The 17626-nt window shown below is 44.9% G+C and overlaps 1 protein-coding gene across 1 annotated transcript; it reads right to left on the bottom strand.

Annotated features, from left to right (window-relative positions):
- Positions 1–1195: 1195 nt before the first annotated feature.
- On the bottom strand, positions 1196–17601 carry LOC106569119 (von Willebrand factor C domain-containing protein 2-like). Its single transcript, XM_014140099.2, has 3 exons — positions 16966–17601; positions 3597–3726; positions 1196–2653 (listed from the first exon to the last, which is right to left on the bottom strand). Exons 1-3 carry the CDS (start codon positions 17311–17313, stop codon positions 2466–2468), a joined length of 666 nt encoding a protein of 221 aa, XP_013995574.2. The 5' UTR covers positions 17314–17601; the 3' UTR covers positions 1196–2465.
- Positions 17602–17626: the final 25 nt, after the last annotated feature.

The raw sequence follows: 17626 nt of genomic DNA on the forward strand, positions 1-17626 counted from the left end.
TTGGTCCCATGTTTCATAAGCTGAAAGAAAAGATCCCAGAAATGTTCCATATGCACAAAATGAGTCTTTATCTCAAATTTTGTGCACAAATTTTCTTACATCCCTGTTAGTGAGCATTTCTCATTTCCCAAGATAATCCATCCACCTAACAGGTGTGGCATATTAAGAAGCTGATTAAACAGCATGGTCATTACACAGGTGAACCTTGTGCTGGGGACAATAAAAGGCCAATCTAAAATGTGAAGTTTTGTCACACAACACAATGCCACAGATGTCTCAAGTTTTGAGGGAGAGTGCAATTGGCATGCTGACTGCAGGAATGTCCACCAGAGCTGTTGCCAGATAGAGAAATTAACATTCAATTACCATAAGCCACCTCCAACGTCGTTTTAGAGAATTTGGCATTATGTCCAACTGGCCTCACAACCGCAGACCATGTGTATGGCATCGTGTGAATGAGCGGTTTGCTGAACAGAGTGCCCCATGGTGGCGGTGGGGTTATGGTATGGACAGGCATAACCTATGGACAAAGAACTCAATTGCATTTTATCAATGGAAATCTGAATGCACAGAGATACCGTGACGAGATCCTGAGGCCCATTGTCGTGCCATTCATCTGCTGCCATCACCTCATGTTTCAGCATAATGCACAGCCCCATGTCGCAAGGATCTGTACACAATTCCTGGAAGTTCCAGTTCCCACCAATAGCTAGCAACTTCGCACAGCCATTGAAGAGGAGTGGGACAACATTCCACAATCAACAGCCTGATCAACTCTTTGCGAAGGAGATGAGTCGCACTGCATGAGGCAAATGGTGATCACACCAGATGCTGACTGGTTTTCTGATCCACACCCCTACCCTTTAAGGTATCTGTGACCAACAGATGCATATCTGTATTCTCAGTCATGTGAAATCCATAGATTAGGGCCTAATACATTTATTTAAAATTGACAGATTCTTATATGTTGCCTTTATATGTTTATTCAGTATATTATGGATCCCCATTAGCTCTTCCTGGGGTCCAGCAAAATTGAGACAGTTTTATACAATTATGGGTCTCTGACATTCTGATAGTGAGTTGTTTATAGTTTACAAAACTATAATATTCATACACTACTTAATGTTTCCTACACTAGCCTTTAGTGTCACAGGTTATGTCGTGGTGTTGAAGAGAGGACCAAAATGCAGCAGAGTTGTGGATACTCATTTTCTTTTAATGAGACACAAGCAAAGCATCCACAGTGAAAAAACAATAAACGATACTCACGACAGCAACAGTTTTGCAGGCTATACAAAACGCAGCGCAAAAACAACTACCCACATCCCCAAAGAGAAACACACACCACTATATAAGACTCCCAATCAAAGGCAACTCAACACACCTGCCTTCAATTGGGAGTCTAATCACCAACACAAACCCCTTAACATACAAAAAACCTGCCACATCCTGACCCAAAACTGATACCATACCTCCCTCTGCTGGTCAGGACGTGACATTTAGCTTTCAGAACCTATTTTATCATATCTATAATGTTCCATTCATATCAAATTTAAATGCAATGGAGACGTTATACCTCAATTAATAAAATCTTCCAATAAGTGTAACATCTCAAAATGTAGGATAGTCTCTATAATCTACATCACATCGAAACAGTTTAACTAGCGTAGAAATATACATTTACTACTTCACTGGCTTAATCCTTGTTTACAGTATACATACAGTTTAAGTTGGGTCAAACTGCCCCCTCCTTCAACTACATTAGGAAATGTTTTTGTCAAGGAATGTTGAAAAGATAGCTCACTCCCAAATCTAAGTTAATCAGATGTGTTTTCAGATCTTAAAAGTGGTCTTAATATCAAGATGAGAATCATGAGATGGTCCCAAACCATCTGTTGTGTTGATCCAGCTATCTGCCTCCATCTCCCAAAAAATAGATAGTGCCATTGTTTCCCATTCATTTGGGATGGAGGCTTATAGTTGGAGCTTATAACATAATATATATAATATTTAGCAAACGCTTTTATCCAAAGCGACTTACAGTCATGCATGCATACGTTTTATGTATCGACAGCAGATTGTGTGGGACGTGAACTCATCTTGACATTAGAGCACTTCTTAAGTCTGAACAAACTTTGATTTGAGGGTGAACTGCCACTTCACAAGTTCATTCATTGATAGTCATTTGAAATAGTTTTAGGTTTAGACAAGAGAACGCAAATAGATCCACATTGGTACTACATGATACAGTATGTCAGTTAGTGTCTCTTCCTCTTCTAGTCCTGCTGATAACCACCTAACCTTCAGGGGAAAAGCATTCTGGGGTGACGTTTCCCAATGGTACAGATCTAGGATCAGCTTACCCTGCCCCAATCCTAACCTTAACCATTGGTGGGAGGAAATGCAAGATCACTGTCTAGGGGCAGCTTCACCCTACACCGGGGCAAATGACTGGTCCTACTTCATCAGTTCTTCTGGCTAGCCTCTTCAGGGGTGCAGTTATGTACGCGAGCACAGGTGGCCAAGCGGTTGCCCTCCCAGTAGCTAGCGTCACCTGAGTCGTGACAGCGACACTTTGTGCAGGAGTCCACCCATACAGGTTCCCCCCCTGGGATCACATGGCTGCGGGTCAAATCCACATAGCAGTTGGGCCCTGGGGAAACACACAATCATTTCTCTTGACTTGCCATTTGGTTGTGATATTTTGCATTGTACTTCTCTTTCCATGAGGATATAACTGTCACCTCTACCGTAAAGAGGAGAGGGTATTTTCAGTGGAAGTTGAACTACAGACAATAAGACTTGATTAACTCTGAATTACTGTAATTGAAAAAACTATGAACACTTAATTGTGCGGTCATAGACCACCTAAAATCAAACCATGAAAGCATCTTCAACTGGCTATTTTCCAACTCGATAAACTTCCTTTTAAATAGCTATTGTGTGTCTCAGTAGAACAGGAGAGAGTGGATCGGTCATTGGTAACGGTGTGTGAAGAGCATTATTTCATGCTGATACAGTTATTCTTCCCCCACTACTTCTATTTGTTTGGATAAATGATCACGTTCATACAGTATATTGCTGCTTGTGGTGCTGACAACAGTAATGTGACAAAACTAACGGCAGGCATCAATCACAATAAGCGGTCAATTATGAACAACTGTTTCTGCACAGAGAACAGACAATGTGAGGAATGTGAACATCATCTTCCCTGTATCTAGCCCTCTCTCATCTTCCCTTGCCTAGAGTAGAATAAAATAGAATGCTTCATTGTCAATAAAGAATTTGATGACCTTTGATATCGCACAGCCACTTACTGTAAGCGTGTGTGGAGAAAAATAGGTGTTATTTGAGTGAGTTTTGCTAATTATAATTTAGGAATCATGATTGTAGCTAGCTGATATTGATACTGATGGATATGCTAGCTCCTACTTAGGTGAGACATACTTAGACAAGTTCCTTCTTTCCCTATTTCCCTTAATGTTCTATATCATCCACAGGAGATTACCCACTTCTCTGTCTCTCCTGGACATCTTTAAAAAATGTGTAATCCGTTCACAGGTTCTATGTAATAACCACGAGGTCAGTTCACTCACCCTCTGGGCATTCAGGGCAGCACTTCCCATTGGTGTTGACAGGGTTGACGCAGGGCGGTGGGGCACAGTCTGCCACCAGGCAGCGGGCGATGCCATCACTGTCACAGGTACACTGCTCGCACTCACTTGGCTGCCAATCACACAGAACAGAACACAGGCTGTCAGAGACAGAGGACGGTGTCCCAAATGGCACCCTATTACTTTTATAGTGCACTACTTTTGACCAGAAGCCATAGGGGAATAGGGTGTAATTTGGGATGCAACCACAGGCATAGTCCTACCAGTGTTCTTTAGACTGCTAATGGCAGATACTGTATCACTGTTAGACATGAGCAGTTAGACAGAAAATACCTCCCAAGATGTTATTTGTCATTTATTGAGACTGGGCACTCGACCAAAGACCAAGTCCATATTATGGCAAGAACAGCTCAAATAAGCAAAGAGAAATGACAGTCCATCATTACTTTAAGACATGAAGGTCAGTCAGTCTGTAAAATGTCAAGAACTTTTCAAGTTTCTTGGAGTGCAGTAGCAAAAACCATCAAGTGCTATGATGAAACTGGCTCTCATGAGGACTGCCACTGAGACGCAGAGTAGGTGAATGGATGATCACCGCATTAATGGTTCCCACCGTGAAGCATGGAGGAGGAGGTCTGATGGTGTGGGGGTGCTTTGCTGGTGACACTGTCTGTGATTAATTTAGAATTCAAGGCCCACTTAACTAGCATGGCTACCCGAGCATTCTGCAGCGATACGCCATCCCATCTGGTTTATGCTTAGTGGGACTAAAATTTGTTTTTCAACAGGACCCAACACACCTCCAGGCTGTGTAAGGGATATTTGACCAAGAAGGAGAGTGATGGAATGCTGCATCAGATGACCTGGCCTCCACAATCCCCCGACCTCAACCCAATTGAGATGGTTTGGGATGAGTTGGACAGCAGAGTGAAGGAAAAGCAGCTAACAAGTGCTCATCATATGTGGGAACTCCTTCAAGACTTTTGGAAAAGCATTCCAGGTGAAGCTGGTAGAGAGAATGCCAAGAGTGTGCAAAGCTGTCATTAAGGCAAAGGGTGGCTACTTTGAAAACTATAAAATATAAAATATATTCTGATTTGTTTAACACTTTTTTGGTTACTACATGATTCCATATGTGTTAATTGATTCCAAGATGGCATAGCAGTCAGACGTCCGTTGTCCTCCTCTTGTCGTGTCCCGTGTATATATATATTTACATCTTTTTGTCGCATATCTTTTTATATATTTTTTTCTAAAAACTCAACCTCAAAACACACTCCTGCAACTCGCATCACCGATTATTATTTTTTTACCTCAAATCTGCAATCCACAACAGAAACTAGCCAAGAGAGTAGCTAGAGGCTGGCCAGTTCACTGGCTAACGTTGGAGTTCAGCTAGCCACGGTTGGCGGTCATCAGCTATCCCTTAGCTCGAAAAGCTATCGCCAGTTTTGTACAGCGCGACTCAGACCAGAGCATACCGGACCTATTTTTCTCTCCATATCTACGGATTTCTACCGCAGGCTCTGGACATTTACACCTGGATCTTGCAGCTAGCTAGCTGCTACCCGAGTGACTATTGGCTAACGTCAGTCCCGGAGCTAACATCAATTATTCCGGAGCTAGCCAACTGAAGAGTTCCATCAGCCACTCCTGGGCTGTAACCGTAATAGCTTTGGTTTCATGCATGTTAACATTAGAAGCCTCCTCCCTAAGTTTGTTTTATTCACTGCTTTAGCACACTCTGCCAACCCGGATGTCCCAGCCGTGTCTGAATCCTGGCTTAGGAAGTCAATCTACTTGCAATCTACTGCAGAGTTAGCGTGCAGAGTTCTGTCTTACTATCCAAACAATTTGAGCTTCTACTTTTAAAAATCCAACTTTCCAGAACCAAGTCTCTCACCGTTGCTGCCTGCTATAGACCACCCTCTGCCCCCAGCTGTGCTCTGGACACCATATGAGAACTGATTGCCCCCCAGCTATCTTCAGAGCTCGTGCTGCTAGGTGACCTAAACTGGGACATGCTTAACACCCCAGCCATCCTACAATCTAAGTTTGATGCCCTCAATCTCACACAAATGATAAATGAACCTACCAGGTACCACCCCAAAGCCATAAACACAGGCACCCTCATAGATATCATCCTAACCAACTTGCCCTCTAAATACACCTCTGCTGTTTTCAACCAAGATCTCAGCGATCACTGCCTCATTGCCTGCATCCGTAATGGGTCAGCGGTCAAACGACCTCCACTCATCACTGTCAAACGCTCCCTGAAACATTTCAGTGAGCAAGCCTTTCTAATCAACCTGGCCCGGGTATCCTGGAAGGATATTGACCTCATCCCGTCAGTAGAGGATGCCTGTGTCACGATTCCCACCGACGGTGGCGCCCCCTCCTGCTCGGGTGGCGCTCGGCAGTCGTCGTCACCGGCCTATTAGCTGCCACCGATTCCCTTTTGCTTTTCCCTTTTTTTATTTTGTGACACCTGTGGTCAATTAGCCATTAGAGGGGCTATTTAGTTTAGCTGGCCCGCTCCTGTTCGTGCGGGATTAATGATTGTTTCTTGTTAGACGGCTTATGTTCGTGTCGACGTTGTTGGACGCCGTATGTATTTTCTCCCCTGTGTGTGGGAACATTTGTTTTTTGTGTGAGTGTATATTAAAAACACCACTACCCTGTGTTCGCTGCTTCCTGCGCCTCATTCCTCCTCCACGATTACCAAGCCGTAACAGCCTGGTTATTTTTATTTTTTTAATGCCTTCCTCACCATCTTAAATAAGCATGCCCCATTCAAGAAACTTAGAACCAGGAACAGATAGAGCCCTTGGTTCTCTCCAGACCTGACTGCCCTTAACCAACACAAAAACATCCTGTGGCGTTCTGCATTAGCATCGAACAGCCCCCGTGATATGCAACTTTTCAAGGAAGTTAGAAACCAATATACACAGGCAGTTAAAAAAGCCAAAGCTAGCTTTTTCAAGCAGAAATTTGCTTCCTGCAACACAAACTCAAAAAACTTCTGGGACATTGTAAAGTCAATGGAGAATAAGAACACCTCCTCCCAGCTGCCCACTGCACTGAGGATAGGAAATTCTGTCACCTCTGATAAATCCACTATAATTGAGAAGTGCAATAAGCATTTTTCTATGGCTGGCCATGCTTTCCACCTGGCTACCCCTACCCCGGTCAACAGCACTGCACCCCCCACAGCTACTCGTCCAAGCCTTCCCCATTTCTCCCTCTCCCAAATCCAGTCAGCTGATGTTCTGAAAGAGCTGCAAAATCTGGACCCCTACAAATTAGCCGGGCTAGACAATCTGGACCCTTTCCTTCTAAAATGATCTGCCGAAATTGTTGCAACCCCTATTACTAGCCTGTTCAACCTCTCTTTCGTGTCATCTGAGATTCCAAAAGATTGGAAAGCAGCTGCTGTCATCCCCCTCTTCAAAGGAGGGGACACTCTTGACCCAAACTGCTACAGACCTATATCTATCCTACCCAGCCTTTCTAAGGTCTTCAAAAGCCAAGTCAACAAACAGATTACCGACCATTTCGAATCCCACCGCACCTTCTCCGCTATGCAATCTGGTTTCAGAGCTGGTCATGGGTGCACCTCAGCCACGCTCAAGGTCCTAAACGATATCGTAACCGCCATCGATAAGAAACAATAGTGTGCTGCTGTATTCATTGACCTGGCCAAGGCTTTCGACTCTGTCAATCACCACATCCTCATCAGCGAACTCAATAGCCTTGGTTTCTCAAATGATTGCCTCGCCTGGTTCACCAACTACTTCTCTGATAGAGTTCAATGTGTCAAATCAGATGGCCTGTTGTCCGGGCCTATGGCAGTCTCTATGGGGGTGCCACAGGGTTCAATTCTTGGGCCAACTCTTTTCTCTGTATACATCAATGATGTCGCTCTTGCTGCTGGTGAGTCTCTGATCCACCTCTACGCAGACGACACCATTCTGTATACTTCTGGCCCTTCTTTGGACACTGTGTTAGCTACCCTCCAGACGAGCTTTAATGCCATTCAACTCTCCTTCCGTGGCCTCCAACTGCTCTTAAATACAAGCAAAAGTAAATGCATGCTCTTCAACCGATCGCTGCCTGCACCTGCCCGCCCGTCCAGCATCACTACTCTGGACGGTTCTGACTTAGAATATGTGGACAACTACAAATACCTAGGTGTCTGGTTAGACTGTAAGCTCTCCTTCCAGACTCACATCAAACATCTCCAATCCAAAGTTACATCTAGAATTGGCTTCCTATTTCGCAACAAAGCATCCTTCACTTCGGCGATGTCATTTACAAAATAGCCTTCAATACCCTTCTCAATAAACTGGATGCAGTCTATCACAGTGACATCCGTTTTGTCACCAAAGCCCCATATACTACCCAGCACTGCGACCTGTACGCTCTCGTTGGCTGGCCCTCGCTTCATACTCGTCGCCAAACCCACTGGCTCCAGGTCATCTACAAGACCCTGCTAGGTAAAGTTCCCCCTTATCTCCGCTCACTGGTCACCATAGCAGCACCCACCTGTAGCAAGTGCTCCAGCAGGTATATCTCTCTGGTCACCCCCAAAGCCAATTCCTCCTTTGGCCGTCTCTCCTTCCAGTTCTCTGCTGCCAATGACTGGAACGAACTACAAAAATCTCTGAAACTGGAAACACTTATCTCCCTCACTAGCTTTAAGCAACAGCTGTCAGAGCAGCTCACAGATCACTGCACCTGTACATAGCCCATCTATAATTTAGCCCAAACAACTACCTCTTCCCCTACTGTATTTATTTATTTAGCTCCTTTGCACCCCATTATTTCTATTTCTACTTTGCACTTTTTTCCACTGCAAATCTACCATTCCAGTGTTTTACTTGCTATATTGTATTTACTTTGCCACCATGGCCTTTTTTTGCCTTTACCTCCCTTATCTCACCTCATTTGCTCACATTGTATATATACTTATTTTTCTGCTGTATTATTGGCTGTATGTTTGTTTTACTCCATGTGTAACTCTGTGTTGTTGTATGTGTCGAACTGCTTTGCTTTATCTTGGCCAGGTCGCAATTGTAAATGAGAACTTGTTCTCAACTTGCCTACCTGGTTAAATAAAGGTGAAATAAAAAAATAAAATTCATAGTTTTGATGTCTTCACTATTATTCGACAATGTAGAACATAGCAAAATAAAGAAAAACCCTTGAATGAGTAGGTGTGTCCAAACTTCTGACTGGTACTGTTATGTGTAATGTATATTTTATTGTATTGAGTTCATGTAAAGCGTTAACAGATGTTTTCCCCTGTCACGGTATTGGATGTTTATCAGCATCTCTGCATGTGGTTCAGATACAGAGGTTGGGTTAAATGAAGTGGAAGAAAATAACACCATGAGGCTCTGGGCTTAATGTCTCTTAGCTCATCCAGTGCTGTGTCAGAGGGCCTCTGATTATCCCCTTAGGGATCGCCCATTAACCATAATAACCTCATCAAGAGGACAATGAGCCAAGAGTAAATCTCACTGGCTTGGCTTTTCTGTTGCCAGAGTCGTTTCATATTCTAATTCATTGACTGAGGGGGTATTGAATTTCTGCTTGGCTTTGTTGGCTCTGCTTTCCTCTTTCCACTGAAGCAAAGGAGTTTATTCTTCAAGCAGGTTGAACAGTGGCTAATGATTCTGCTGGTTACAGCAACAGACAACAAAGAGTTGTATGTAATCAATAGCACAGCAACCTAATCACAAACAAGAAACATAGATGCAATTAGAAACAAACAACAAATATGACTGAAGAACCCATTCAATATTATGGATGAGGACCATGAAGGAGATTATCAAAACATTTACAATGTGCCCCCAGGAGAATCTCAATATCAACTGGGTGATTTATGTCTATATCTGTTCTCTCAATTTACATCTGCACTGTCACATTTCAATAGACTGGCTGTAAATGTAGCAAGATTCAGCATTTAACAGCAGCATACTGCCTCCATGTGGCAGTATCTCCACAAGTTACAGTCCCTGTCAGTAACAGCTTTTCAGCTACTAACCTAATTGAGCAGGTGTAAAATAAACCAGCTATACTGTATCCAAACAAGATGGTGTAGCAGTCAGACGTCTTTGTCTTCGTCTTGTTGTGTCCCATGTATATATCTTTATATATATCTTTTTATATCTTATTTCTATGCATATATTTTTAAAATATTTTTCTTAACCTCAACTTCAACATACTCTCCTGCAATCCGCCTCAACCAATGTGGTATAGATCTGCTATTTTCTTTACTTTTGAACTGGAACCCCCAACAGAAGCTAGCCAGCTAACTAGCTACTAGCTAGTAGTCAGCTAGCCACTGCTAGTGGTCATCAGCTAACCTTTAGCCCGAACGACTCTTGCCAGTCTGCACAGTGCGATTCAAACCAGAGCAAATCGGACTTATTTTTCTCCATATCTCCGGATTCCTACTGCAAGCACTGAACCTTTTGTCCTGGATCATTGCAGATAGCTAGCTGCTATCCAAGTGGCCACTCCTGGCTAACGTCTCTGTGTTCCAAAGCAAGAACCAATTAGCCTGGAGCTAGCCTTTGCTAGGCCCATCTCCCGGCTAGCCGAAGAGGTCCATCAGCCACTCCTTGGGCTACAATACCTATTTTGCCAATTGGCCTGGACCCCTTTGACTGCCGACACGGAGCCCCGCCGATTCATCATGACTGGACTATTGACGTAATCTGCCTGAGGGTTTTTTTCAACTGGCTCCTCCGTCGCGACGTCCCCTGAATGCCCATCTGCTAGCCTGCTAGCCGCGGCCCGCTAGCTGTCTAGAGCATATCAGACTGTTAGCTGAAGAGGCCCATCGGACAAATTCTTTGGCCACTATACCTATTTTGCCAATTGGTCTGGACCCTTTTACCACACGGAGCCCTGCTGATCCATCACGACTGATCTGCCGACAGTAACAGCACGAGAGGGCTACAACAGACTTCTTCCATCACTACGTCCCTCGTCCTTCTTCTGCTAGCTTGCTAGCCCCGGCCCGCTAGCTGTCTGAATCGCCGTGTCTCCTGCCCGCTGAGCTACTCACTGGACCCTATGATCACTCGGCTACGCATGCCTCTCCCTAATGTCAATATGCCTTGACCATTGCTGTTTTGGTTAGTGATTATTGCCTTATTTCACTGTAGAGCCTCTAGCCCTGCTCAATACGCCTTAGCTAACCCTTTAGTTCCACCTCCCACACATGCGTTGACCTCACCTGGTTTAAGTGATGTTTCTAGAGACAATATCTCTCTCATCGTCACTCAATGCATAGGTTTACCTCCACTGTATTCACATCCTACCATTCCTTTGTCTGTACATTATGCCTTGAATCTATTCTACCGTGCCCAGAAACCTGCTCCTTTTACTCTCTGTTCCGAACGTACTAGACGACCAGTTCTCATAGCCTTTAGCCGTACCCTTAGCCTATTCCTCCTCTGTTCCTCTGGTGATGTAGAGTTTAATCCAGGCCATGAGTGCCTAGCTCCACTCCCATTCCCCAGGCGCTCTCATTTGTTGACCTCTGTAACCGTAAAAGCCTTGGTTTCATGCATGTTAACATTAGAAGCCTCCTCCCTAATTTTGTTTTATTCACTGCTTTAGCACTCTGTGCCAACCCGGATGTCCTAGCCGTTTCTGAATCTTGGCCTAGGAAGACCACCAAAAACCCTGAAATTTCCATCCCTAACTATAACATTTTCCAACAAGATAGAACTGCCAAAGGGGGCGGAGTTGCAATCTACTGCAGAGTTAGCCTGCAGAGTTCTGTCTTACTAACCAAACAATTTGAGCTTCTACTTTTAAAAACCCAACTTTCCAGAAACAAGTCTCTCACCATTGCCGCTTGCTATAGACCACCTTCTGCCCCCAGCTGTGCCCTGGACACCATATGTGAACTGATTGCCCCCCCATCTATCTTCAGAGCTTGTGCTGTTAGGTGACCTAAACTGGGACATGCTTAACACCCCGGCCATCCTACAATCTAGGCTTGATGCCCTCAATCTCACACAAATTATCAATGAACCTCTCAGGTACAACCCCAAAATCCGTAAACACGGGCACCCTCATAGATATCATCCTAACCATCCTGCCCTCCAAATACACCTCTGCTGTATCCAACCATGATCACTGCCTCATTGCCTGCGTCCGTAATGGGTCTGCGGTCAAACGACCACTCCTCATCACTATGAAACGCTCCCTAAAACACTTCAGCAAGCAGGCCTTTCTAATCGACCTGGCTCGGGTATCCTGAAAGGATATTGACCTCATTCCGTCATTAGAGGATGCCTGGTTATTCTTTAAAAGTGCTTTCCTGGGGCCTCCCGGGTGGCGCAGCGGTCTAAGGCACTGCATTGCAGTGCTAGCTGTGCCACCAGAGATTCTGGGTTTGAGCCCAGGCTCTGTTGCAGCCGGCCACGACTGGGAGGTCCATGGGGCGGCACACAATTGGCCCAGCGTCGTCCGGGTTGAGGAGGGTTTGGCTGGCAGGGATATCCTTGTCTCATTGCACACTAGTGCCTCCTGTGTCAGGCCGGGTGCAGTGCACGCTAACCAAGTCGCCAGGTGTACAGTGACACAGTGGTGCGGCTGGCTTCTGGGTTGGATGTGCATTATGTCAATAAGCAGTGCGGCTTGGTTGGGTTGTGTTCGTGGGTCGCATGGCTCCTGACCTTCGCCTCTCCTGAGTCCGTACGGGAGTTGCAGTGATGAGTGTAACTACTACCAATTGGATACCACGAAATTGGGGGAAAAAAGGTGCTTTCCTCTCCATCTTAAATAAGCATGCCCGATTCAAAAAGAATTGAACCAGGAACAAATATAGTCCTTGGTTCACTCCAGACCTGACTGCCCTTGACCAGCACAAAAACATCCTGTGGCGTACTGCATTAGCATCGAATAGCCCCCGCGATATGCAACTTTTCAGGGAAGGCAGGAACCAATATACACAGGCAGTTAGAAAAGCAAAGGCTAGCATTTTCAAACAGAAATTTGCATCCTGTAGCACAAACTCCAAAAAGTTCTGGGACACTGTAAAGTCCATGGAGAATAAAAACACCTCCTCCCAGCTGCTCACTGCACTAGGAAACACTGTCACCACAGATTAATTCACGATAATTGAGAATTTCAATAAGCATTTTTCTACGGCTGGCCATGCTTTTCACCTGGCTACCCCTACCCCGGTCAACAGCACTGCACCCCCCCACAGCAACTTGCCCAAGCCTCCCCCATTTATCCTTCACCCAAATCCAGATAGCTTATGTTCTGAAAGAGCTACAAAATCTGGACCCCTACAAATCAGCCGTGCTAAACAATTTGAACCCTCTCCTTCTAACATTATCCGCTGAAATTGTTGCAACCCCTATTACTAGCCTGTTCAACCTCTCTTTCGTATCGTCTGAGATCCCCAAAGATTGGAAAGCTGTCGCGGTCATCCCCCTCTTCAAAGGGGGAGACACTCTAGACCCAAACTGCTACAGACCTATATCTATCCTACCCTGCCATTCTAAGGTCTTCGAAAAGCCAAGTTAACAAACAGATCACCGACCATTTCGAATCCCACCGTACCTTCTCCACTATGCAATCTGGTTTCCGAGCTGGTCATGGGTGCACCTCAGCCACGCTCAAGGTCCTAAACAATATCATAACCGTGATCGATAAGAGACAATACTGTGCAGCTGTATTCATCGACCTGGCCAAGGCTTTCGATTCTGTCAATCACCACATTCTTATCAGCAGACTCAACAGCCTTGGTTTCTCAAATGACTGCCTCGCCTGGTTCAGCAACTAATTCTCAGACAGAGTTCAGTGTGTCAAATCAGAGGGCCTGTTGTCCGGACCTCTGGCAGTCTCTATGGGGGTGCCACAGGGTTCAATTCTCGAGCCGACTCTCTTCTCTGTATCAATGATGTTGCTCTTGCTGCTGGTGATTCTCTGATCCACCTCTATGCAGACGACACCATTCTCTAAACCTCTGGCCCTTCTTTGGACACTGTGTTAACTAACCTCCAGACGAGCTTCAATGCCATACAACTCTCCTTCCGTGGCCTCCAACTGCTCTTAAATGCAAGTAAAACTAAATGCATGCTCTTCAACCGATCGCTGCCCACACCTGCCCGCCCATCCAGTATCACTACTCTGGACGGTTCTGTTGTGACTTAGAATATGTGGACAACTACAAATACCTAGGTGTCTGGTTAGACTGTAAACTCTCCTTCCAGACTCACATTAAGCATCTACAATCCAAAAGTAAATCTAGAATTGGCTTCCTATTTTGCAACAAAGCCTCCTTCACCCAGGCTGCTGTAACAGTATTGCTTCCGTCCCTCTCCTCGCCCCAACCTGGGCTTGAACCAGGGACCCTCTGCACACATCAACAACTGACACCCCATGAAGCATCCTTACCCATCGCGCCACAAAAGCCACGGCCCTTGCAGAGCAAGGAACAACTACTTCAGCTCTCAGAGCGAGTGACGTCACCCAATTGAAACGCTATTAGCGCGCACCACCGCTAACTAACTAGCCATTTCACATCGGTTACACTGCCAAACATACCCTCGTAAAACTGACTATCCTACCAATCCTTGACTTCGGCGATGTCATTTACAAAATAGCCTCCAACACTCTACTCAACAAATTGGATGCAGTCTATCACAGTGCCATCCGTTTTGTCACCAAAGCCCCATATACTACCCACCACTGCGACCTGTATGCTCTCGTTGGCTGGCCCTCGCTTCATATTCATCACCAAACCCACTGGCTCCAGGTCATCTATAAGTCTCTGTTAGGTAAAGCCCCGCCTTATCTCAGCTCACTGGTCACCATAGCAGCACCCACCCGTAGCACGCGCTCCAGGAGGTATATTTCACTGGTCACCCCCAAAGCCAACTTCCTTTGGCCGCCTTTCCTTCCAGTTCTCTGCTGCCAATGACTGGAACGAACTGCAAAAATCACTGAAGCTGGAGACTCATATCTCCCTCACTAACTTTAAGCACCAGCTGTCAGAGCAGCTCACAGATCACTGCACCTGTACATAGCTCATCTGTAAATAGCCCATCCAACTACCTCATCCCCATACTGTTATTTATTTTGCTCCTTTGCACCCCAGTATCTCTACTTGCACACTTATCTTCTGCACATCTATACTCCAGTGTTTAATTGCTATATTGTCATTATTTCGCCACTATGGCCTATTGATTGCCTTACCTCCCTTATCCTACCTCATTTGCACACACTGTATATAGACTGTCACGCTCTGACCTAGGAGAGCTGTGTTTTCTCTGTTTAGTTAGGTCAGGGTGTGATAGGTGAGTGGGCATTCTATGTTTTGTTTTCTATGTTTTGGCCGGGTATGGTTTCCAATCAGCGGCAGCTGTCTATCGTTGTCTCTGATTGGAAGCCATACTTAGGCAGTCTATTTTTCCCTGTGTTTTTGTGGGATGTTGTTTTTGTGCAGCTGTGTGTGAGCAGCCCCAGAATGTCACGTTTGTTTCAGTTTCACCTGTTTATTGTTTTGTTCAAGTTCACAAATAAAATATGTGGAACTACCGGCACGCTGCGCCTTGGCTAATTTATGACAGGGAATTCGAAGACAGCACTCGTGACATAGACTTTTTCTATTGTATTTTTGACTGTATGTTTGTTTATTCCATGTGTAACTCTGTGTTGTTGTTTGTGTCACACTGCTTTGCTTTATCTTGGCCAGGTCGCAGTAGTAAATGAGAACTTGTTCTCAACTAGCCTACCTGGTTAAATAAAGGTGAAATAAATAAAAAATAATAATAAAAGACGACCAATAGGCCTTCATAGCTGCAGTGGTAGTTCTATAACAAACCACTCGGTAGAGCAAATTAGCCATATTCAAAATTTCATCAGCATGCAGTGCCAAAAACAGCCCGACACCCTGATATGTTTCAGTAAAGACAATACTATAAAACATACTGCTGGGTGAGTTATTCTAGGCCATACACTACATGACCAAAAAGTATGTGGACACCTGCTCATCAAACATCTCATTCCAAAATCCTGGGCATTAATATGGAGTTAGTCCCCCCTTTGCTGCCATAACAGCCTCCCTCCACTCCTCTGGGTAGGCTTTCCACTAGATGTTGGAACATTGCCGTGGGGACTTGCTTCCATTCAGGCACAAGAGCATTACTGAAGTCAGGCACTGATGTTGGGTGATTAGGCCTGGAGTTAAATTCAGGGCTCTGTGCAGGCTAGTCAAGTTCTTCCACACCGACCTCAACAAACCATTTCTGTATGGACCTCGCTTGTGCATGGGAGCATTGTCATGCTGAAACAAGAAAGAGCCTTACCCAAACTGTTGCCACAAAGTTGGAAGCATAGATCATTTAGAATGTCATTGTATGCTGTAGCGTTAAGATGTCCCTTCACTGGAACTAAGGGGCTTAGCCTGAACCATGAAAGACAGCCCGAGACCATTATTCCTCCTCCACCAAACTTTACAGTTGGCACTATGCATTCGGGCAGGTTGCGTTCTTCTGGCATCAGCCAAACCCAGATTTGTCTGTCGGACTGCCAGATGGTGAAGCTGATTCATCACTCCAGAGAATGCATTTCCACTGCTCCAGAGTCCAATGGCGGCGAGCTTTACACCACTCCAGCCTTTGCTTGGCATTGCGCATGGTGATCTAGGTCTTGTGTGCAGCTGCTCGGCCATGGAAACTCATTTCATGAAGCTCCTGACAAACAGTTTTTGTGCTGACAATTTTTACGCGTTACACGCTTCAGCACTCAGCGGTCCTGTTCTGTGAGCTTATGTGGCCTACCTCTTTGCGGCTGAGTGGATGTTGCTCCTAGATGTTTCCACTTCACAATGACAGCACTTACAGTTGACCAGGGCAACTCAAAATTTTACTAACTGACCTGTCGAAATGGTGGCATCTTATAACAGTGCCACGTTGAAAGTCACTGAGCTCTTCAGTAAGGCCATTCTACTGCCAATGTTTGTGTATGGAGATTGCATGGCTGTGTGCTCGATTTTATACACCTGTCAGCAACGTGTGGCTGAAATAGCCAAATCCACTCATTTGATTGGGTGTATATATAGTGTATAACAAGAGAATTGTGAACAGGAAATAAAATACCTTACTTTTGAATAATATCTCCAAAGTTTGGAGGTGTGTATTTGCGCACAGACAGAACGACCATCATGACAGTAAGAGGCAAATCAATATACATCAGTCAACTCAATAGACATTTGAGAAGTGACAACCCAGAAATATTATTTTTATTCATTCGAGAAAAAGATTCACCTGATCATATCGTGATAAGTACGTCAATATTTATTGTAGCCTACCTGGAAGTTTTGTCCCAGTTCGTACACCTCTCCCCGGTACTCACAGCCTATCTTCTCACATCTTGGGCAGCAATCAGTGGGATAGTGGCTGACATGGATGCAAGCGGTGGGCAAAGAGGTGCATTCCGTCCTTGCACAAGAAGACCCCTCTGTGGTGCATTCACACTGCGTGCAGTGGTCCGAGTCTAAAAAATACCATTCTCCTACATAGTAGACGCTGCTGTTTGCATCACAAGTGTTCTCCTGTCCAGCTACAGAGAAAGCCGGACCGACCTGGACACAGAACAGTAGAGACATCACGGAACGCATAATCCCCATCGAATAGTGCTTATTTGAAAACATTTTCATGACCAAAAAAACAATACAAAAAATACAAAAAGATTGTGTTCCAGTGTCCACGATTTAAAAATTCCAAAATGTGCTTTAGTGTTTATGGTTATAGAGCAATATCTGCCACATTGTTGCAGAATATAACGTCCTCACAACATTTCTTCAGGTGTCCTAGCCTAAAACTTTTCTAAGGTTATGTTCTCGACTCCCGGTCTTTCACAGATCAGAGGCAGAAACTTGCAGAGGGAAAGTTATTACGCCTCTATGTGGGTTATACAATTCACACGTGACAACCTAGTCTAGTGCACATACTCTGCTCTTCCGTCAACTC

Source organism: Salmo salar, chromosome ssa14 (genome assembly GCF_905237065.1).
Source record: "Salmo salar chromosome ssa14, Ssal_v3.1, whole genome shotgun sequence".
NCBI classification, from domain to species: Eukaryota; Metazoa; Chordata; class Actinopteri; order Salmoniformes; family Salmonidae; genus Salmo; species Salmo salar.

Bases quoted from the DNA above. Each gene is read 5' to 3' on its own strand.
- LOC106569119 (XM_014140099.2), bottom strand. From the start codon at position 17,313: ATGAAAATGTTTTCAAATAAGCACTATTCGATGGGGATTATGCGTTCC. The intron at 3,727-16,965 runs GTAGGCTACAAT...TGTGATTGGCAG, and splicing joins AACTGGGACAAAACTTCCAG to CCAAGTGAGTGCGAGCAGTG. The intron at 2,654-3,596 runs GTGAGTGAACTG...GTGTTTCCCCAG, and splicing joins CTGCCCTGAATGCCCAGAGG to GGCCCAACTGCTATGTGGAT.